Source organism: Amphiura filiformis, chromosome 20 (genome assembly GCF_039555335.1).
Source record: "Amphiura filiformis chromosome 20, Afil_fr2py, whole genome shotgun sequence".
Classification (NCBI taxonomy): domain Eukaryota; kingdom Metazoa; phylum Echinodermata; class Ophiuroidea; order Amphilepidida; family Amphiuridae; genus Amphiura; species Amphiura filiformis.
Window position 1 is genome coordinate 31,645,545 of NC_092647.1, and position 24,458 is coordinate 31,670,002.

Here is a 24,458-nt window from a genome sequence, read left to right on the forward strand (position 1 = left end):
AGCCAGAGACCAGTGGACATGATAATATGGAAAGAAGGAAAATAAAGGACAAAAAGGTACATGGACGGGTCATGGGATTATGCGGGTGAACACATCCGCAGACACGCTATGAGAGGACGTAATAAATACGGGAAAAAGATGTTTGTTGTATAAACAACATGAAGCGGTACTATAAAGGAAAATAAGGACAAAAAAGGTACGAGTAATCCCGGGTTAAAGTAACTTAATGAAACGGAAAGAAGGAAAGAAACTAATCAGGAAATGTAAGAAAAAAAGAAGCTAAAATAATGAGATCAGAAATAAAAAACATGGAAACGGGAAATCACAAGCAGCAAATAAAAAACAGATAAAAGGAAAATGTAAGAAAGAACAGATTTAGAAAATAATCGGAACAGGGTTAAATAAATAAATAACATGGAAACGGAAAATCACAAGCTAAGCAGAAGAAACTAAAAAAGAAAATGTAAGAAGAGACAGATTGAGATAAATAAAATGTACCTTTTCAATGATTTTACCTGTTCAGTAAATCTTCCTGTTAGCCTATATAGTGAACGCTCCCATTTACTCATCTAGCGGGGACCCGCGCGAAGCGCGGGTATCCCGCTAGTGATAATAATATGATGTAGTTCCAGTAACTCATAAATTCAAATTGTAACTCGGTTCAGGTCCGTATAGATGTCATTCATGCATAACCAATTACTCAAAGAAACAAGATTGACTTCAAAATTGATCATTTCATATTCCATATTAGTTTCTCATTACATTTTGTACCACGAGTTGCCTCTAAATGCACAGAAGTCAATGCAATCACGTGCAAAAACTGCAAAGGGCCATATCTCCTTTAATATTCACTGTATCATAAATGTATACATTTTCTAAAAGGAAATTGCACAAGGAAACTAATTTTTGCATTTTGAAAATGGTAGGAAGTAAGTGTTGGGAAAATATGAATGATTAATTAAATTTTAATTCAAAAATATCAACTTTTTTTGGTGCACCCTGTATATCATGAACGCGATTACATAAATTTTTTTTGAAGGGTGAGATTGATGCATCACTATGTTGTGAACATATCCTAGCACATTGGATAAAATCCAACTTAAGACATTTGTTGTGGGCAGTGTCCGAAATAAGGAAAATATGGAGGTTGTCCGGAGGACAACTAAAGCATAAATTCTGCTTGTCCTCAAAACATTTGGTCACAAATGTGTCATATTTTAGAGGTAAGATATAGTGATTGTCCAGGGGATAAGTGCATAGCTCAATGTGGTTGTCCCCAGTGATTTTTGGACTAGAGGACAAGAGGATCAGTGCTTATTTCGAACACTGGTTGTGGGGTATTTTATGTGAATAAGGTTCAATTTGAGAAAAACGCATTTGAAAATTTTGATTTACATTGCGGCCTATGGGCTAATTAGTTATTAATTAGGCAATTACGCCAAAACGATAAACATTTGTGAGGTAAAAATGGTATGAGATGTTGTAGATTTACAATATCTATAACATATTAAAAAATTATTTTTTTGACCATTTTGACCATGTAACACAAAATGGACCACCTCATGACATGCGACCAAGTGCAATTTCATACCCTAAATAAGTATTTTTGCCCCATAATTAGAAGCAAGTAAATCAGTCATAGTTTGACTCTAAAACCCTTCATGATAACTGGGAAAACACAAATTCAAAAGTTCATAACTTTTAACCTTTATTACGTACTACATTTGTCTCAAAGGACTAGTTCGCAACGCAAACTTAAAAAACCGGGCAAAACAGACACGTCATTTATTGGTATGACATTTTCGTATTGGTGCTGCTCTATTTAGTACTAGCAGAGCTATGTACGGTATGGGTTCCTCGTACTATCAAAGGACCCTAAACACTGATTTATTGTACAAGGTGTAGGCCTACCCTTTTTCTCAAATTTCCTTTTTTTAGATACCCTATTCAGTATTCACGATACGTAAACTGCCTGATCATGAAAAAGGACCCTTTTTACTTGAATCTTTGGCCATGCATTACACCCCCTGGTCAATGACCAGTGGCCCCCCTGGGGTAATTGATGCATAGATTTCCATTTTTGAAAGTTATACATAAAATGTAAACTTGCAAACGATCTTTAAATTTCAAAGGTATATGAAGATAATCATAGGTAGTAGGCCTACCTGTTCAAGAAATTTGAGCGATTTACAAAAACAGTTTGATTTTGGCAGCTATTTGAATATTTCTTAGAACGCTGCCATTCAACTGTACAGGGTCAATGCACTTTAAAATATATACGTTTCAATGGAAGGCTTCCTAAGAATACGAAAATTGTGCCATGGTCAAACTTGTAAAAAGAAATATAATGCCCAAATTTCTTGAGGATGTGCCACATGTGATTATCTTCAATGATTCTTCATACTGACATCATTAAAATTTCATGTGAAAAGAATGTGTGCAAAGCGCCCTCACATCCTTATTTGGACGTAAAACAGTCATTTAAGAAAACGAAAACTCCCAATTTTTATGCAACTTTCAAAAATGGAATTCTAGACATCAATTACCTGCAAACCAACACCAACTTTAACAGAATTAGGCATAAAATAATGATTGTTGATGAAAATATTGATTTTCAGACTACCCAACAGACCCCCCTGTCCAAATACATGTTTTTGGCCAGCACCTTCTAATTTTTTGGCCGATTTGGATGAAAAAGGTGTCAAATTGCTCAGGAAATCATACTTCATCAAATAAGCTGTTTCCCTAAGAAATTTGTAACATCACCCTTTTTAAAAGGCCGCTGTTTAACCTACCCCTAATTTCACATGGGGATTACACACATAATACATGTAATTAAGGCAAATTATATATTGTGTAGGCCTATTTCAAACTACAATGCAAACGCACGACCTTGGATACAATACTAACCAATCACAAGTGCGTTGGCATGGATGGGTTCATTTCCATATTATGCATGTAGTCCAGTCGTGCAATTGCCAGGGAGGGTGTGCCAATAAGCATGAATAAGATTTGTGTTATTTACATTTAAGGTGAGTTTGTTTTGACACAAACATGTGTAAATTACAGCTTTGTGTACAAAATAGAGGCCTTGTAGGCAAATACTTGGTGTATAGAGGTAAAAAGGTTGTGCATAAAATATGACGTATAACACTGGAAATATGGCAGACTTATGCCTTTAACAAAAGCATGATTGCAATCTACCGCGCCGGTTCGTCTCACACACATAACAAAATGGTCTACGATCAAATAGGTTGATGACAACATTTGATTGAATGGACTGCATTGCGCTATGATTACGGTGAAGGACACCGGTTCAAATCCTTTGTTTGGAGCCAATCGCTAAACGCATGCAGGGCCTCTATTTATAAATTTAGGTGTGTAAAACACTCCCCACAAGGCTTGCTGCTTAAGCCCTTGCCAACATTATCAAGCTGAACATTCAAAACAGACTGTAGATTTTCTGAATCGTTTGAGGCATAAAACAAAGCTATATCATCGGCATATAAAACAACTTTACATTTATCATCACTTGTCATATCATTAATATGCAAAATGAATAAGAATGGCCCCAGTATAAAGTAAATTTTGGATTTATAAAGCGCCTTTCTCCAGATCTTAGAGGAATCAAAGCGCTGTAATTTCGCTGCAATGGTAAATCATCACAATCAGATCGCATCAACTAGGTTGCTGCCGAACGGCGCACACCTATCCGCATTTAGATTGTAACATCCACCAATTATCTGTGCAGCTCCCCAAATTCCATTGGGTGAAGGAAGTTTTGATAACCAAACAACTAATCACCGATTTTTTGCGATACAGGAGGAAACCGGAGATCCCGGAGAAAACCTGCGAGAGCGAGCATGGAATCGGGACAAACCAAGTGCACATGAGTCCTTGGGCGCACCGGGCTTGAACCCGGGACCTCAGTGGTGCAAAGCGAGGGAATTACCGCTGCGCTAACTCGCCCTCAGTATAGAGCCCTGTGGTACACAGAGTCTGAGCCAGAAATCAGAAACCACCCGTCCAAGCAGATACCAAAATTTGACCTTCAAATATATACAAAACAAGTTGTCTGTACCCATGGAAGGGTCACTGGGGTCAAATATGTCCTTTACATGTCACTCTGAATTAGTCTGAAAGTTCATAACCTTAAAATCATCTGTTTTAGAGCTATCACATCTGTAAAATCCATTAAAAATCCACCCGCCTAAAATTAGATTAGGCCGTCTTAAAGACGGGTGGACGATGGCTATAGCTAAGACTTTGGTGGTACACCCATATCAATTTTCAAAGAATCAGATAAAGGACTAAATCAATAACAACAGACTGGTATCTGGAAGTTTAGTAATTTGTGAACCATTTATGCTCAGTACCTTTTAAAATTCCTAAATTCCAGTAGCAGCCAAGTAGCCTTTTGTAATTATTGGAAGTTGATTTTCCTGATCAATGGCCTGTAAAGAAATAAAACTCTATAAATGGAATTATATCACCAATATTTATTTTACATGTTACCAGGGGTATATCAAATTTGATTGATTTCCCATTGATGCAACAGTAAGCCGGGAAGTAAGCCTCCCTTCATGTTGGGAGTTTGAGAAAAAATATAAAATGAATGAATAAATGGTAGGGCCTAACTTCAAATAGATTTAAAAAAGATAATAATCTCATTATTCTTTCCTTTTTCTATCAGGTTGTGGTTTTATAGGAAGAAACCTTGTGAATCATCTATTAAAAGCTAACATTAACTGCAAGGTATGTATAGTATATTACCTCCTGTTACTTATTTTGTAACCCATCCCCAGTCCCATTGTACCGGTACATTAAATCAAACTTTGCTATTTTGCATTGACAATAATCATCTAAGAAGTCTAGGTTCAAATTTGCTCACAGAAAACTTCACATCTGAGGCTAAAGTCCCGAGCTATCAAAATCATTGCTAAAATGTTAAACTCTGATCTACTGAAAAAGTATGTTTACAAATAATTACATACTGGGAGTTAAAAATAGTGTGCATTACATGTACAAGTGGGTCAAAAAAAAAATTTCCCCTGTGTCCTAGAATTTCAGGGAGAATCCACAAATTGATTCTAGCAAGGCTGCTAATAAAATATGAATCAATGATGATTGCTGTAAATGTGTAAAGTGCACCGTACATACTTTTATGAGTATCTACTGAGAGTGACAGAAATATTTTGCAAGAATCAAGATTGATGTTAAATATGAGATCTTGTTTGTCGAATGTGAATGATATGATTAATCTGCATATTTGGATTTTGAATATAAATCCAAACAGTACCCAGAAGAATTGTTACAGTCAGAGATCAACATCCAAACTGATTTAAAACCTTAAATGGGACCGCAGCATAATGACTTCACCAGCATGAAAGATTTTATATTTAGTTCTCGGGGTTGATAGGTTAAACAAATTTTAATCTTTCCCCAAAGCAGCTAGTGTACATATAAAATGTTTATGTGCCCTGGCTGTTCTGGGGAAAGATTAAAATGTGTTCAACTTCACCGGTAGACCACCTTTAAATAAATGAAATACCTGCAATATTTTCATTTATGTAATGAATGATAATAATCCACAAAGATGCAAGTGCAATAAATAATCATTTATGTTTACAGATTCGTGTCGCAGATAAAACACCACCTCAAATTGCCTGGTTGAATGCTAACCACAAAGTAAGTACTTGTAATTTTGTCTTATTTGTGTATTGTTTATCAAATTTGTATGAGATTCATAGGCATTTGTCTACATTGCATTGGTTGGATGCTGGGCTTTATCATTACATTTTCAATGGAGGAGCGCAGCAATTCGTAGATGGCTGGCAGTGCCGTCCAACCATTAGTCAGATATGGGAAGGGCTCCCGAAGGGATGGACCGAGCTCGCAAAAATAGAAAGTCAGGATATACTAGTAACCATAATTTTGACAAATGTTGATGTTTTTAAAATATGGAATGGTGTTGGAGAGGAAGCTGTGGTTAAATAATGGGGACAAGTGAGGTGAAGAGTGGTAGTGGTCAAAATTTTGACCACATCCCTCTCATACATTGTGTGTTAAGTTAAGAGTAAGTAAAAATAATTGTACTTTTAACAGCATCCCACATTATTGTTTGTGTAATTATTGTTTTGTGTCCTTGTTTGATCTTACAGGATGACTTCAAGAGAATTGAATTCTTATCTGCTAACCTGATTAGTGAAGGTATGTGAAATACAAGTTACATCGTGAAATGTTCTTAAAATTCCACTGGTAATTAATAGATTATAAAATGAAATGTTGCTTCAATACCTGTAATTAAAACAAGATATTATTATGATCAGGGCTGTATTCAGTGTTTGTAATACAATCTTCACTTTTTGTTTTCTATTTTGTATATATTTTCCTTTATGTTTCTAAGGTCAATTCGTCGGTCGCAACACATAGTGGCGTAGAGTGATTTTTCCAAATATTCCATTTCATATAGTGGCATAAAGGTTTGGAGCTAGCTATATCCTACAATAGTTATCCCCTTTTAACTATTAAAGATATAATTTAATAATTTGAATCTTATACTTCAATTTGAAATGGAATCAGGCCACTGAGAGATAACAGTGGAAGAGTATCGACTCTGTTATCAGTAACATAATCCTTCAAACACATTTTTTCTCCGAATAGTATTTTTTCCTTCACATACACTACTATGTGTTGTGACCGATGAATTGATCAATAATTATGCGCTTTGCAGGTCATGGTTCTAGTGTGAGCCCCACAGTTTCAATTTCTGTTTCCGAGAAAAATTGAGCTAGCTTGAAATTCCTCCGGACAAGAAATGTACTGCAAAGTGTCCCAGTCTACCCATATGAAACTGAAGGAGCTGATCCTGATTGTGATGGTTATTTTTTATATGTGACACGATCTGGTCCATGGGTGCCAAAGACGGCAAATTTGAAACTGAGATAAATGTGGAGTAAAAAACAATAAAATATGTAAGAAAATAGACATCAAAAATCTTTGTAACTTTAGAACCAAGCATGCTGTTTTCAGTAAATAATAGCCTATTGTATGCATAGTGTGTAATAATTACAGTAACTCAATTTTCCTTTTGGCCCCCATGGACCAGATCGTGTCACATAGGCTGATTAGGGTTCTGCAACCGCATAGAGCTGTGTCCCTGTGTATGATGTTAAAATAGTGTATAAGGTATTTCTTGGGCCATAGTGTTCACTGGCTTTAAAAAAGCACAATGATATTTATTACACAATTGTTCTATATTAATCTAAGCATTTTTTACTATTTGCAGCTTCAGTGACCAAGGCATTCAGCCAGGAAGATGGCAAGCCGTTTGATATCGTGGTTAACTTGGCTGCTGAGACAAACTATGGCCGAACAGATGCAGTAAGTTTTTATAAACCAACTTTTGATTTCAATAGAGGCCGTCAGCGTGACGTCATATGCCGCCATCTTGTGGGTACACGCTGCGACGGTCGTTCGATCTCCATGTGTGAACAGCAAAATCACTGCATCGACGCGTGATAACAGCTGCGTGGCAAGCTGCGCCCTGCGCGTAGTGTCCGATGCATGAACACGCAGATCGTTTGTACCCACAAGATGGCGAAAGGCTGACGGCCTCTATATAGTGTGCCAGGGCTTAATTAAGTACTTCTCTGTTTGAAATCGAGAGTTGTAATCATGAATGGTAAGTTGTAACATGGATGTTACATGCCAGCAGAATGTCCAGTTGTATTTTTGAGCGTATGAAGTGAAATCATACCTAAGTTTGTGTGCTTATGATACCTAAAGCCATAATGTACAATCTTATAATATGTGACATGATCTGCTCCATGGGGGCCAAAGGAGGCATTTTTGAAAATTGAGTTACTATAATTATTTCCTTGTAGTAACATTAGGCTATCATATACTGAAACCCCCAAAGGTCTAGCATACTTGGTTCTAAAGTTACGAGGTTTTATGATGTGTATTTTAATTTTATGTATTTTATAGTTTTTTACTCTTATGTTTTTGCCTGTCTCAATTTCAAATTTGCGGCCTTTGGCCCAGATCGTGTCACATAATTATTTTTTTTTTGGCAAATTTGTAATACTTATATATGAAGAGCTTTGTTTCAAAACCCCTTACATCCACTTGCCCAATTTTGAGAACACATCAAAAAAAAATTTTCAATGTTCTTCAAAAAGGTGTTTTTCAAAAAAAAAAACCCTGCTTTTGTTGCAAACCCCCATATATCAGTGATTTTTTGGATGATTTGTTGATGTGTTCTCAAAAATGGGCAAGTGGATGTAAGGGGGTTTGAAACAAAGCTCTTCATATGTCTCAACTTACCTTTAAATGGAAACAAATCAACTTTGTTGTGCATGTTTGTTATGTCAACAGAGCAAGTTTAAATAATGGTGTAATCGCTTTAAGTCCCCCCATAGAACTCCATATTAAACAGGCAAAATAGCTAGTGGGGTTTCTTTCACTGTACCTTGTTATGTCTGTTTAAAATTGGCAGAAACCTTTCCTGACAGTTATTCTAATATTATTTCATAATTTTGAATAAAGAAGAACAAAATTAAAATTTGATGGAAATCGTAAATTATGGCTTGAACATACACACTTACTTAAAGGAGTATTTCGTGATCCTAGCATCCTCTTTTTATGACATTTTTCAGTACATATCCACGAAAAAAGCATATTCCCAAAATTTCAGTTGATTCCGATTTTATGCGTTTATGAGTTATGCATGATTATGTGTATTACACTGCTCCATAGACAATACGTTGTAATTTCGTTCTGGTGCACCAGAACGAAATTCAAATTTCAGCGATATCTTTGCTAAACTAATTAATCTGCAAGAAATATTTTGTACATAAACATTATGTAGCCAGAGTATTCCAGTGATATAAAAATCTCAACTTTTTTTGAGAAAAGTGGGGGATGAGGCTGTGGATCACTTAAATGCCCTTTAAGTCAATATATTGCATATTAAAAAGGAAACTTGCTAAAGTGCATTTGTATTATTTTAAATAATATGATGTGATTTGATATCAAACATGTATATAAAATAAAATGTCAAATCCTTATTAGGCATAGTCCTCAAGTATTACTCGCCCAACATCTGACAGAGATGCCAGTCTTCCGGAAATTTCTGGGATAAAAGAAATTAGGAATTGTTACCTTTTTGGAATTGGATGATGCAATTTTCTACAAAGGCAAGGTATTTCAGCATTAAAAAAACATTTTAAAGGGTTCATACCCCTTTAACCCCTGTCATAGCACATTCCCTGATTTTGTGCTTTATTTTGTCACAATTTCTACAGTTCACAAAATGTTCAATCATATGACAGACTCGGGTGGCATCTATGTTATGATCATGTTAAAAAGAGTAGAAGGAGGCTAGGAGGTATGAACATGTTTGAAAAGGGATTGTGCATTTTACTTTGCGAATCATATTGTGTTAATCTAGAAAAGATATCTTACCCTTCACAGAATCCTTTGCAACATGATACATCCCCTTATTTCATCAAGTGACACTCCCATTAATTTGTACAGGTTCCGTTTGTTTTCATTTTGAGAATAAACTGGCTAAACATGAGTCGATAGTCAAGGAATAAACACATTTTGCAAGATTTGGATGTGATCTGTTGTTTTCAATCCTGACAATGTACATTGTATGCTTTCTAAAAATGTATACTATTGCATAGTTTGGGTGAAAACTTTTAGAAATATAATTTCGTCACTATCGACCCATGTTGCACTAGATAGCAATTCAGTACAGAAAATTGAAATGGGAGAAATGCATTATGCATCATGGGATGTGTAAGATACCCTCTCTGGTATTTATCTGAATGTTGTATATTATTGTGTTCCCTTCATGTAGATATACAAGGAAGGCACTCGACATGTTAGTCTTAACTGTGCCAATGAGGCTGCTAGGACTGGAGTGAAGAGATTTATAGAGATGTCCACAGGGCAGGTGTATCAACCACACAAGAATGCAAGCACAGAAGATTCCAAGCTGGATCCATGGACTGGCATTGCTAAATACAAACTCATGGTGGAAGAATTACTACCAACAGTGGAAGGGTAAGGGTTGGTGTACCCTGGGGGAACACATAATTATTGCACTGCCTCTAAGTTAGAGATTTTAAATTGTTAGTTTCCACATATTTGCCATTGACTAGACAATAATAACTGCACACCATCTATTTTGAGGTCATTGTGTGAAATCGGAGGATTTTGTTTTGGGCCGAGGAAGAATACCCAGGCCCAAAACAAAACCCAACAATTTCACACAATTAACTCAAAATAGGTGTGGAAAGTTATTATTGTCATTCATTACCGTCGTATCTGATATTTTGAACAAATCAAAATGGCATTTTATGTTCTTTTACGTCATAAAACGCTGTTGAATACAACCAGTTTTAATTATTGTTATTACCTACCCTACAAAAAAATTGGATCAGGTGAATTTGACATTAGCGCCGACAACAAGAGCTACCAATCACAGAAGCACGATGGCATCACATGAGCATATGCATTGCCATAACACTTAGCGTATCACCTGTTGCGTGGGCAGACGTCATTGTAGTGCGTCTTGGTGTATTCCAGGAGTCATTGTGAGTTATTAATGACTTCGCAGTGAGTGGGCGCTCAGGCAATCAATTTCTTTTGATTGGATTACAGGCTTCGCGTATATTAATGAGGTTATGAATGGACATTAGACACTGTATACTCTTATTAGTTCATTTGGAAAAAAATTGTGATTAAATCTGGCCAACCATGCCAGATGTTTTGTTTATATGGAAACACTAATGTTATAACCAAAACTTTTGGTATCAGTTGGGTGGATGACTTTAGGGTTGTCCAAGGTCAGCTGATGAGAAAGCTGCTTGATGACCCAATCCCAACCATGTGATTGTTTAACAGAGAGCAGTGATCAGAAGATCTGGATTGCCAGGAACATATAACATTGGTCACACCTACAGAGTCACATGTCACAACACAGACGTTCAAGTTCAAGCGGCAAAAATTCACCTGTCTATACCCACCTGAAAGCCACTTAAAGCAACTTCCTCATCAGCTGACCTCTGTCAACCTTAGGTCACCCATTAGTAGACCATATTTTGATAGTAATGTCAGTGTTTCCATCTAACAAAACCGAGTTTTCTGGTTAACCATGCAGATTTAGTACATCTCAGTTTCAATCGGATATAAAAACTACAATTGGTCTCTTGAATTTGTTACTATTGAATGGCAGCAATTTCAAATTAATCTATGTTTGTTTGTTTTTGATATCTTTAATTTCAGATTGGATTATGTGATTCTTAGACCAGCCATATCATACGGCATTGGAGATACCATTGGTCTTAGTAAGTCATTGTTTTATGTTTTGTTATTCAAAAGAGATAATACATTCAGGGATTTGTCACAGGCAGGCCAACCATTTCCTTGTATTTTGCATGCTTTAAACTGTCCAGTTAAAAAAGTTGATCAAGTTGATCTAATATAATTGATCAGAGCATTTGAATTGAGCAGTTGAAAAAGGATAATTGCATATATTCCTTTAAGGATTTTCTGCTGTTGATTATGCCATGCAGATATATTTTTCCAATCTTTTTTCTCTGCATGGGCCTTTTTCCTAAATCAATTCCACTGACAAGCAAAAGAGTGGACTTACCCCGCCCTCACCTAAACTAGACATTTGTGGGCTAATTTGAATGGTTTAACATGAAAAAGTGATTCCTTTGGTAAGTTTACTTAATAAGTTGGAACTTCTTGGGTGCATTTCTCCATTTCTACCCAAAAAGTGATCCTTTTTTTTTCATTCTTAAACACTTAGAATGTTCTTGCAATCTTATTGGTTCTTACCCGATGATATAACACGATATCACACACCTTAGCGTGTGCGTGTCCACCTTGATACTGTGACGCCGCTTATTTGAACCAATCGGAATGTGCATAGCAACAACAGGACTGATCGATTCTAAGCCCTAGGTAATTCCTTGTAAAATGTAGGATTTAATTTGGTATACTTATGATTAATATATTTATTTTAATTGAAATGTTTAAGAATGAAAATAAAGGTATTGTTTTTAGCCGCTGTCATGCATTTATCGTCTCATATAACACGCGACATCATTATTTTTGGTGTAAAACAACTCGGCTTCGCCTCGTTGTTTTACTTAAAATAATGATGTCGTCCGTGTTATATGAGATGATATAGATGCACTCCAGCAGCTAAAAACAATACCTTTATTCTCTAAATATTGAACCCTTTAATCATGTCCTTTAAGAGATTCACTCGATTTGTAGTAGATTTGTACCAGATTACAATCATAAAATAAAAGCTTACCTGACAGTCATCATTCTTATAGATGTTTTATTTTGCATCATGTGTTTTGATTGGTCTGGATTGTCACTCAGCCTTTTAACATTCAACTTTTACCACTTTCATTTCAGCTCCTAGACTAGTAGTTGGTGCAATATATAGACATCTTGGAGAAAAGATGAAGGTTGGTGGAATTTCATTTTCATTTAATTTTTGCTATGTCAATTGTTAAGTAGTTGCATGTTTTCACTATGGCCTCTGGAGCTATATATATATAGCCATCCCTTTCGCAAGATCTGTCTTCAAGAGGATGATTGAGCAAGTCACTCTCATATACAGCTAGATTTGCTCCAAAGTCGACCTTAGTTTTTCTATCCAATAGAAAGAAGAAAAAACTGACGAAAACCCATATAGCATATCCCCTCTGACACTATTCGCCATCGAAGTGACGTAACAAATCCGATTAACTACCACACCAATGGGGTAAAACAATTTTTGAAATACTGCGCTGCACTGGTACGTTCATACGGTACCTCTGCATTGAACCATATCAAGCTGATCACTCGCACCTGTAAGATTAGTATATTTGAAAGGAGCGGTATTGTATTCAATCTATGATTGCAGACATCACAGGTGATGAGTACAACCTGCTTGTAGTGCAGCACGATACATTCAAAAATTGTTTTTCCCCATTGCTATGGTAGTTAATCCGATTATTATGTCACTTCGATTTCTAGACAGTGGTCTTATTTAATATGTTTATTTTGTGGCCATTGTGATAAGTACTTAAGGCTTCGTAAGCCATTGGTGGCTTTCCTAGAAAGTGGTCTACCTGGCTCACTGTCTACTGACATTGGCCTTATTAGGGATACTTGGGATTCATTTTACTCAGGGTCATCTCAGATATAGCGAGGGCTCTGATCAACTGCTAGTATACAAGTTGTTCAAGTTAAATACTATATCACATCAGTTATGTGTGTGTGTGGGGGGGGGGGTTAAATTCTTACCTGAATGCTTACTAGAATGTCCAGAGTTTGTATGAATGATTTTTGAATGTACAAATTGATTGTTTTAATAATGTAATTTATTCTGATTTAACTTCCCAGCTCCTATGGACATCAGAACTACGCATGAGTACTGTGCATGTAGTAGATGTATGCAGAGCAATATGGCATGTAGCACTCCATGGTGAAAAAGGAGATGTCTTCAATGTGGTAGATAAGTCTGAAACAAGTGAGTAACAATTGGTGTATTGTACACAATCAAGTAAGCTCAATTGGTAAGGTGCTGGTGTGTGATGGTACAATACAATTGCCCATTGTTCTTGTGTAAAAATTGAGCTATAGTCCATTTTGTGATGCAAGTGAGGGTACAGCACCCCTACAGATACACCACCTTTGATCGTGTGTGTAACTGTGTATCACCACATACGCTACTGGATGTCTCAAGAAAACAATGAACTAAAGCCTGGAATTCTCCTGAGCAAATTACTTGTTGATAATTGAACTTCGATGACTGGTAATGGCTAATCTAGCAGTAGCCTGATAAGGGTACCGTCCTTTTATACAGATACATGCTGTTAAAATCAGTACCCATCAGTTTTGATATTTTCCAAAAAGCCTCTAATATTAAATAGAGGTTTATTTCTGTTGGGGTCCTTTATCTAGGTATACTGCTATTTAGAGAATAAATGAGTGGAATGTTTTGTTTTTCGCCTACTATTGTGTTATTGATAGGGAGGTCCAATATTTTTAGCTTTGGATGCATGGTGGCACATACATGCACAATCACTTATTAAGAATGATAGATGGGGATAGTGTGGGGAAGGATGGATACAGGGCAGAGTCTGCAAGGACAATTTTGCCCGCTTCTTTTTTTCTTTCTTTCGTATTTTATTCCCTGTACTTGGGTTTGATGGGGGAAAAACATACAAAATAAACCATCAAACCCTACACACATAAACAAGCAAGATACATACATGTAATCAGTAAAGCACTTTATAATATAAAGGAAACAAACTTTAACTATAGACTGTATTCATAAAATGTAATTACAAATCAAGAGTTTCATAATTCATACAACATACAATGTACATGTACCTTGCAACAAAATAACACAACACATGACAAAAAGCCCAAAAAATAAATAAAAAAAAAAAATGAACAGTTCCTGAATTAATAAAATAAAGGGTTACAGCTCCAAAATCAAATTATCAAAGGCTCCCATTTTTTTTGTGTGCTTAGCAAACTTATTATTTCTAACAGCAATAAACCTCTCTGACTTCTCAAAAGTTTTGACCCACGATGTAAACACAAAAATGCTCAAAGGCTTTTCCTTGACCCGGCACCTATAAATGTAGCGCTTGGCCAAAAGAATAATTAAATTTTTGAAACAATCAAATTCCTCGTTAAGCAAACCAAAACAAACTATTTTAAAAGTAAGGTTTATGAAAAGATGAAGATCATTTTTTATCCAGGAAATAATTTCCTTCCAGAAAAGGTTGGAGAAATTGCAATCCCACATCAGATGTTTAGTGGTTTCAATACTTGTCTTGCAAAAACTGCACACATTTGTTTCTTTTAATCCTATCTTGTAAAGAAAATTGTTTGTCGCTAAAATATTATGAATAAATCTAAATTGAAAATATCTTGTGTATGTGTCGATACTGCTAGTAAAAGCCATAGTATATATCTCATTCCAATTTTCAATAGGTACTGGTACAACAAAATCATTTACCCTGGCATTCCAGTATGCCTGTGATGTGGGGCATGCCTGCTGTCTTAGCTTTTCATATGCAAATTTGCAAACTCTTTGTGTATTCCAAATTCAGTCAACAGACAGTCACTCATCTCATTATCATTCATTGAAAAAACCTTGCACTGTGCATTCTGGATGCTCCTAATTATACCATAATACTGAATAAAGTTACACTTCACATTGGGATGCTTTTTTTTAAAACCCTCAAAAGTCATAAATTGATTATTTTCAATTAAATCTGATAACAAGTTCACACCATCTAAACTCCAACTACGGTAATAAACACACTTCCGGTTCACCTTAATTTTAGAATTAAACCAAATAACTTTGTTTGTAACATCATATTCTGCACGCAATTTAAACCAGCCTTCCAAAATATTTTTCAAAAAGTCATTACTTGTGTGACATTTAAAATCAGAAATCTTAGATGGCTCGCACTGCCATAACCAGTTACTTGTTCCGGACCCACCAATTTTGTCAAGTTCTCTAGCAAAAAGTAATTTCCACTTGCCATTATTATCTGGGTTCATGAACCTTTTAACCCAAGATATTTTAACTGCCTCTTTAAAAAGAAATATATTAGTCATGTTCAAACCACCATCTTCAATTTTATTATACATTGTTTCTCTTTTAATCTTATCTTGTTTACCATTCCAAATAAATTTAAAAAATAGTTTCTCAACTCTCTTAAGAAAAGCATCAGGGGGGTTAGATAACACTGAAAGAAGGTAAGTAAGCTGGGACATTGCAAGCGACTTAATAATGGCAACTTTGCCAATTGGGGTGAGACCCTTTGTGACCAAATATTCAAAACTGTGTTCATTTTATGCAATTGACTTTCATAGTTTAAATTAAACATCTCTTGTTTATCCAAAGAAATATTCACACCAAGAAATTTTATTGGGCCTTTGGTCCAAGTAAATTTTGTGCCAGGAATCAAGATATCGTCTTCATTCTTTGAAGAACCAATTTTAAAATGGACGATTTTGAATAATTAACAACCAAACCGGAAATTTTGCCAAATTTTTGATGGTCTCCACTGAACTCAGAAGGAGTTTTCAGATCCGTCCAAAATTAAGGTAGTATCATCTGCGAATTGGGTTAATTTGACAGAAATAGAATCCTTAACTTCAATCCCTTTTATATTATCATTTTTACGAATGGCAATTGCAAGAATTTCTGCACAAAGAATAAAAACATAACAACTCAAGGGACATCCTTGACGCAGACCACGTGTTAATTCAAAATATGGTGAAACAAAACCCTTATTAATAACACAGCTTTGAATATTTTTATAAAAAAGAGAAATCCATTTTTTCAAACTCTCACCAAACCCAAACATGTTAATACATTTTTCAACAAAATTCCACTCCAACTTATCATATGCCTTTTCAAAATCTAAAAATAAGAGTAGGCCTGGAATATTTTTAATATCAGCATAATCAATAATATCTAACACCAGCCTGATATTCTCACCTATGTACCTATTTGCTAAAAAACCTGTCTGATCATTAGAGATTACAGAAGGAAGCACTTTCTTCAACCTATTTGCAATTGTTTTGGTTGCTATTTTATAGTCTACATTGAGAAGACTAATCGGCCTCCAATTTTTCAACTGATCATGATTTTTACCCTCTTTAGGAATTAATGAGATGACTCCTCTACACTGCTCATCAGTCATACATCCCTTTTCAAAACAGTAATTGAAACAGTTAACGACAATTTGGCCGATGTCATTCCAAAAATACTTAAAGAATTCAATTGAAAACCATCAGAGCCTGGGCTCTTACCATTCTGCATATCATTCAACACTTCAGAACATTCATGCAGAGAAAGAATACCTTCACATAAATTACACTGGTCATCACTGATTTTAGGAATGTCCTCAGGCTGTATTCCCAACTCTAAGATACCTGTATCAATATAGTTTTCATCCTCACACTCTGTCGAGAACAGGTTTGAATAAAAATTTTTAATTCATCAAGAATGTTTTTATCATCCATAATAATGGAACCATCATCCAACACAATTTTTTCGACAGATTTCCTCTTAACACGTGATTTTTCAAGATTGAAAAAGAACTTGAACTTTTCTCACCATATTCAATACAATCTGCTTTACTTCTGACCATTGCACCTTTAACTCTTTCTTCGTAGATGAATTCCAGGTTATGTTTCTTGGTCTCAATTTTATTTCTAAGATCAACACTTGGATTATTAACATATGCATGCTCAAGATCATTTATTTCACCTTCAAGACTTTTTTCAGCTTGATTCATATTTTTGTACTTCTGACTTGCATATTTAATTGTTTCACCTCTAATAACACATTTCATAGTTTCCCATAGAATATCAGGACATGCCTCTGAATTGTTTGAACAAATATCCTTAATTACGTCATGTATCAAATTAGTATACTCAGTGTCCTGTAAGAGGGAGGTGTTAAACTTCCACATTCCTTTACCATGATTGCTTTCGTTACCATATAAAGAAAGCGTAACCAAAGAATGATCTGATCTTAGACCATGTTGAATCCCAGAATCTTTAACTTTATTCTTTAAACCTGTACTAATCAGGAAAAAATCCAATCTACACATGATAGGTGGTTGGTGATTTGATTTCCAAGTAAACATCATCTTACCAGGGTTATTTAAACGCCAGATATCAACCAGATCCCTTTTGGCCATACACTTGTGAATCTCTTCTTGAGATTTAAAATTTGTTTGTTTGCGACCACCTTTCTTATCAAAAGCCACATTTAAAACAAGATTAAAATCACCGGCATAAATTATATTGTCACAACAAAAATTATCAAGTTCATTGTCCACTTCTCTGTAAAAAAGCGGCAAGTCTCTATTTGGCCCATAAACAGTGACCAATGTATATATAACATCAAAAATTTTAACATCCACAATTATATAACGCCTATCTTGGTCGACAAGTTTTTTTATAATGTCACAGTCATAATTTTCATCAAATAAAATGGCAGTACCTCTGCTATTTGAAGTTCCATGACTCCATATTGATGTGCCTTTCCATTGTGCACTCCACGCATTAACATCAAAACGAAAGTGCTATGCGTTTCTTGCAAAAAGTAAACATTAAGTTTTTTGTTCTTCAGCCACGAAAACACAGTGGAACGTTTCTTACCATCTCTTAAGCCTTTGGCATTGTATGTACAAAATCTTAGATTAATCATTAAAAAAATTCAGAAAATATTTTTAAATAAACATATATCAGGTAACGATTTTTAATCTTGAAATTTTTGGGTTGACAAAAAACAAAAACACACAGATAAGGATTCTTAAACAGAAGTTTGCAAAACATACCAAACAAAAAAACAAATTAATGCAGGCTTAAGATGGTAAAAACACCTTGAAACCACAGTTAACTGTTTGTAAACAAAGTCAAATCCTGTGTTTTCCTAAAGTTTACCTTTCTGCATGCATGCAGTATTTATCCGGATAGTCCGAATCATATTGGAAACAATTACTCAATGTTCTTTGCATTTATCCGCCTTACGGATCCATCTGGTTCTATTACTTTGAGCGACGATGGGTAATTTACAAAGGCCTTTCTAGCTGGATTCTCCTCCAAAAGTTTTCATGAAGTTTCCACAACTTGGCACGCTCAATTTGCAGCTTGGGGGTGACGTCTTCCGTAATCACAAGTTTACGCTGAGCCTCGCCATCGGGATAAGGATTAGTTTTTAACAGATTAGCAGCCTTAATCACTTTCTGTCTCACAGTAAAGGCGTGGAATGCCACATGAATTGGCCTGGGATTGGCTCTGGGGCCGTAAGATGCGTTGGGGTTCTATGAGCTCTTTCTATATCATTATCATCCAGGTCAAGTTCAAGGTGCGTAGCAATAATCGTCTTAATAAGTTCAGCACATTTATTATTACCTTGTTCAACGCCTTCAGGCACATTTATGAATACCAGATTGTTCCTCCTTGCTCTGTTAGCCAAATCCTCGAGTTGTGATTCCAGCTTGTCATAGTCTTTCTTGTCTACCTTCCCATCAGTCAAGTCCTTAATAGAAGCATCAGCTTCTTCTAATCCTTCTACTAATTCCGCCACCTTGGACTTAACTTCGTGAATATCCTTCTCCATATCCATTAGCCGCTTATTGATTGTGTCAAGTATCTCGAGCTTCTCAAGTTTTTTCATAATTATATCGAGTTGTTCTTTCGTAGTCGCCATGCCGTATCTTTCACTGCACACCGGAGACTCGTTACTGTTACGGTTTCCGAATTCGGCAAACTCTTCACCTGTGCTGGATCGACTTGATGAATGTCTTTTGTGTTTCTTTCCGGATTTTCGCCCGTTCGACATGTTTTATAGTTTCTTTAGAAGCTCGAGACACTTATGCAGATATATATCCAACAATTAGACTACATTTCCACCGTATTCCATTAAAAAAGACGAAAAATAAGACCGGACGTCTCCAGAACACGTCTTGCTACCGCTGATGCATGCTGGGACTTCATTTTGCCCGCTTCTACCCCTAATGTTTGTTCAGCTTATATAAGAAGGAAATTATTCGGCTTTTGTTACGTCAATAAAGTCCCAACTCACGCTCGCGTAAATTCACATAAGTATGCACCAGTCATGCATTACGAAACGCACAACTAGCGTAAGCATTGCGCTCAACTGTGTGCATGCCATTCTATATCAATACACAGTGTTATGAGTCTTATTTTTTCCGCCTTACATGTATATAAGCCGAACAAACTTAAGGAGTGCATAGCATTTTGAGGCTGAAGAGGCAAAAATTTGCAAACCTACAATGGGAAGGGGCAAACAAATACGGCCATGTGTCTGAAGTCAAGTACAGAGTAGATTGTAGATTGGAGGTGTGAGATTTTACTTGAGAAAATTAAATATTCTGTTTTGTTTGTTTAGGAAGATGACTAGGTTTACAACTTATTTTGGTCATAATGTAAAGCCTGGTTCTTCCTCATTTGATGCCAAATTTAGGTCTATACATTGCTGCTTATTACTTTTATGATTCATTAAGCTGACATGTTCCTTGGTTGGTGGAAGTTTGGACACGGAGGCGTGGACACGGAGCTATACAAACTGTATGGAAAGGGTCCAGCACAGTTTGATGATATGCTTGTTTTCCCATTTATGTTGATTTACAAACTAAAATCCATGATTATTTAGTACTAAGGTGATAGCTAATCATATAGCAATTAAATAATTATGTAGTTTGTGTAAATTCAATTCATTAATTAGACAAGCTTGTTTATGGGTCACTCCAGGTCTTTTTCCATAGACTTCTATGTAGAAGAATCGGAAAGTGTCAAATGAAGATATAAGTTGAACTCTTGGGTTGTTATGATTATTTGTGACTTAAACAAGTTACTAAATGTATTTTAAGTAGCTAATTAGCATTAATTAAAAGTTTTGAATAATTTATTTGGTATAATAATGAAGAAAATTTTGATCACCCTTGATACATGTAAGCAAGTATGGCACCCTATACAAACTATATATTTTTCAAGCCCTGTTTGATTTGACCTCCTCAGGTTGTGAAAATGCTCCTGAAAAGAAATAGACTATTCTAAACTATACAACATGTTTATTAGAAAGTGGTACACCCTGTATATCTTCTTGCACACCCTGAATATTGATTTCAAGTTTAGGTCATTGTAATCTGTGTTCTTTATGCTTTCCAGTGATGTATACTTTTACAAACCTGTAATTGGTAGTTACGCATAAAAAGTTAATAACCATTCATCTCAAAACGGATGTTTTCCTCTATGAAAATAGCATGTCAAAAAAGAGGGTCCCAACTTGCGACACATGACCATACAGACGTTTTGGACAATTCAAGCTATTTGAAAAAGAAAGAAGGAAATAAAGATAAAATACCCAAAATTACCAAAACAGAACAAACAATTAAAAATAAATTATCCTCCTCTCTTTTCACAGCTCAGGGATCCATTGCTGAGTTAGTGTGTCGAATATTTAATATTCAACATGACTACTTTGGAACCATTGTATCCAACTTTGCAAAGGTATGTTCATAAAAAATATATTAAATATATTTGACCATTCACCACAAATGGGCTATAATGGTGGCACCGGTCAGGGATATCCGGCACAGAGTCTTCCTGACCGGTACTAAGCTTAAATATATTGGTCTTTGATCAGCACAAAAAATCTTTGAAATCACAGAAAATGCACAAGTTACAACAGAGATTTTGTGTTTTTGTACCTGAAAGAACAGTAAGAGATGCCTGTGTAGAGAGATTAAGAGATGAATTTGTGTGTGGTGTAGCTGTGTGTAAGGAGAGAGAACAGCTACACCACTGATACATTCATCTCTAAATCTCCTTACACGGACAAATTCATCTCTAAATCTCCCTCCTTACAAACACTCAGCTACTAATATTAGCTGGCACTAAAATTGTGCTGGCTATAACTCTGTTGGCAGAACTATATCTGAGATATCTTCCTAACAGGCAATATGATTAACATAATGCAATATATCATTGTAAAGTTCATGTTGAGGAGAATTTGCCTGTTCAATTCATCTCAACAAGTGAAAGTGCTAACTTTGCAGCCCATTTAGGTGGATGGTCCCATATTCATTATACTTTGATAAGCTTGAAAATCGGCAGCAATTATTAGGCTTTTACTACTGCTCCGTAAAGTAGACCCATGTTAGGAAGGATAATTGATCTGCCTGCTCTATATTTTGCGTGTTAAAGAAAGTAGACAAATAAGTATAGGACTTCAAATAATAATTTGTAATACTTATGGCGAGATTTCACAAGACAATTCTCCAAATAAAATATATTGATATTAATCCACGATGTTATAAGGCTGGCCGATTATGAGCTGATCAAACAATAGATATATGTATTGAAGTATCAATAAATTCATCTTGCCAAACCAGTATGTTCATGTAGTGAACAGCTTCATCTGTAGCATCATGACCCATATACATGTAGGTTTGTTTTGGACTTGCAAATTCAAAATCCATACCTTCACCAATCGGAGTGTGATGAAACTTTGATAACAAAATGTAAAAATGTCACAAATGAAATCGAAGTTGTAAATGCATTAATAAATTGTTTGTTTCAGTTGAATATGTCGGATGTTGTTGAAGATTCTAATGACAAACATATGGGTCCATGGTCAGAAGTCTGCCAGAGGAGGGACTCCAGTATACCCCACTCACCCCATATCTTCATCAGGTAAGCAGGGGAATAATAGCAGTTGGCAGAGTCATAAAGTTGAAACTGATCTAGTTATGAAAAAGATTAGGTGAAGCGGAGGTATGGTACAGGAAATTATCGTGTGCGAAGTGTCATACTGGGTGAAGCCGAAGGCTGAACCCAGTATGACACTGAGCGCACGATAATTTCCCGCCTATACCGACGCTGAATCTAATAACAATTTATCATACCACTAAGTCATTCTAACTATTAAAATAATTACGTTTTTAAACATTTTAATTGCTGCTAAATAGGAAAAATATTGCAAGAAATTACTAAAAAATAGATGACTGTTCCGCGTTTTACAGATTTCGTGCATTTTACGCGCCCGGTTTACGCGAATCGCCTTTATACGCGTACCTCGCCGTACACGCGTATCGGGCTTGCGAAATATGCTCTCACTGACTAGATATAAAGCGTAAATTACGCACTCACTGACTAGATACGAAAATATATCAGGTTAGCGGTGTTCTTTGATGTTTCCCTTAGTGGTATGATAAAGTATTATCTTGAGCATGCCATCATTTAGTAAAACATGAAAATAATATGGTCATACAAGACACCACATTTAGCTTTGTTATATAACTATATTGGTACCCCAAATAGCACCAATTAGAGGTTAATAGCTGTGCATCAGTTGTTTGAAGGGCATTTTGAAAATTCTAAACATTTTGCCTTTGGAATGCACTTCTTGATTTCTGAAGTCAACAGCAAAATGACATAACAATAATGCAAAGTTAAAGGCTACAAATTCACCTGAGAAGTCGTCACTTAAAAGGGCATTTCGTGATCCACAGCGTCATCCCCCCACTTTTCTCAAAAAAAGTTGAGATTTTTATATCAATGGAAACCTCTGGCTACATAATGTTTATGTACAAAATATTTCTTGCAGATTAATTCGTTTGGTAAAGATATCGTGAAATTTTAATTTTGTTCGGGTGCACCAGAACGAAATTACAACACATTGTCTATGGAGCAGTGTAATACACATAATCATGCATAACTCGCAAATGCAAAATCGGAATCAACTGAAATTTTGGGAATAAGCTTTTTTCGTGGATATCTACTGAAAAATGCCATAAAAAGAGGATGCTAGGATCACGAAATACTCCTTTAACCTCACACTGAATGTGTACATCATGTAGTGAACATCGTTACTGCGCATTTGAAAGCAATGAAATGCGCAGTAATGATGTGTGCTTTTATGATGTGACGTCAAATGACAACATCTAAAGTTTACCCGCAAAGGCTCAGGGGATTTACCGAAAAGGTGAAAAGCTCTTTTTATTGTTCGCTGGAGAGGAAATAAATAAATGTTGAGCATGATGAATTAGCTGATTGAACATCATGTTTCATTTAAATAAAACATGATAGCACTATGCAAGTGTTCAAGGTACTGTAGGAAGAGCCATTAGTACAGAAAGCACTGTAGGTCTAAACTAAACATGGTGCCTTTATAATGACTTTGGAACACCCTGTACAGACCGTAAAATGATAAAGGTACCAGTTATGTTTACCCCTGATATATCCTAAACAAAATGTGTCAAAATTAAAACCAGCAGCAAATACCTGTACCCTTTAGCTCTGGATTTAGACCTCATTTGTTAAAATCAGTTGAGAATTAAAGAAACTGTGATCGAAAACCCAAGGAAGGAACAAAATCAAAAGTTGCATTTTAATGTTATCAATGGAAAGCATGTCGCTAACAAGTGGTTCTATTGTTTGAGAATGTTTTGTATACAATCAATAGGGCATCCAATAGAGCAATCTGCAACTTTGAATTTGCATCTTCCTTGGGATTTTGGATCAACAAGTGAAATCAAAAATCTAAAAGATACAGCTATTGGCCGCTGGTTCTGATTATGATATGTCTTTGATTAGGATATACAGGGTGGAAATAACTGGTACCTTAAGGGGGTACTACACCCCTGGCCAATTTTGTGCCTATTTTTTTCATTTTTCTCAAAAATTATAGCACATTGGTGAAGTAAGACATGTATATTATAGGGGCAAGGACTACAACTACTGTTCTGAAAATTCAGCAACTCAAAGCAAGTACGGTAGTTATTGATTTATTGATCAAATATTGGTTTTCACTCATTTTTGACTGTAACTCCACAACTGTTGTCTGTGCTGAAATAAAATTTCCA

At 35.7% G+C, this 24,458-nt stretch overlaps 1 protein-coding gene across 1 annotated transcript in view; it reads left to right on the forward strand.

The window, feature by feature from the left end:
- Positions 1-24,458, forward strand: part of LOC140142565 (uncharacterized) — a 35,508-nt gene that overhangs the window by 557 nt on the left and 10,493 nt on the right. Inside the window, 11 exon segments of the mRNA XM_072164559.1 lie at positions 4,694-4,755; positions 5,632-5,688; positions 6,162-6,210; positions 7,289-7,383; positions 9,869-10,074; positions 11,299-11,360; positions 12,451-12,503; positions 13,426-13,552; positions 21,017-21,102; positions 22,175-22,238; positions 22,241-22,287. Of these exon segments, the coding sequence (XP_072020660.1) occupies positions 4,694-4,755; positions 5,632-5,688; positions 6,162-6,210; positions 7,289-7,383; positions 9,869-10,074; positions 11,299-11,360; positions 12,451-12,503; positions 13,426-13,552; positions 21,017-21,102; positions 22,175-22,238; positions 22,241-22,287 (908 nt within the window).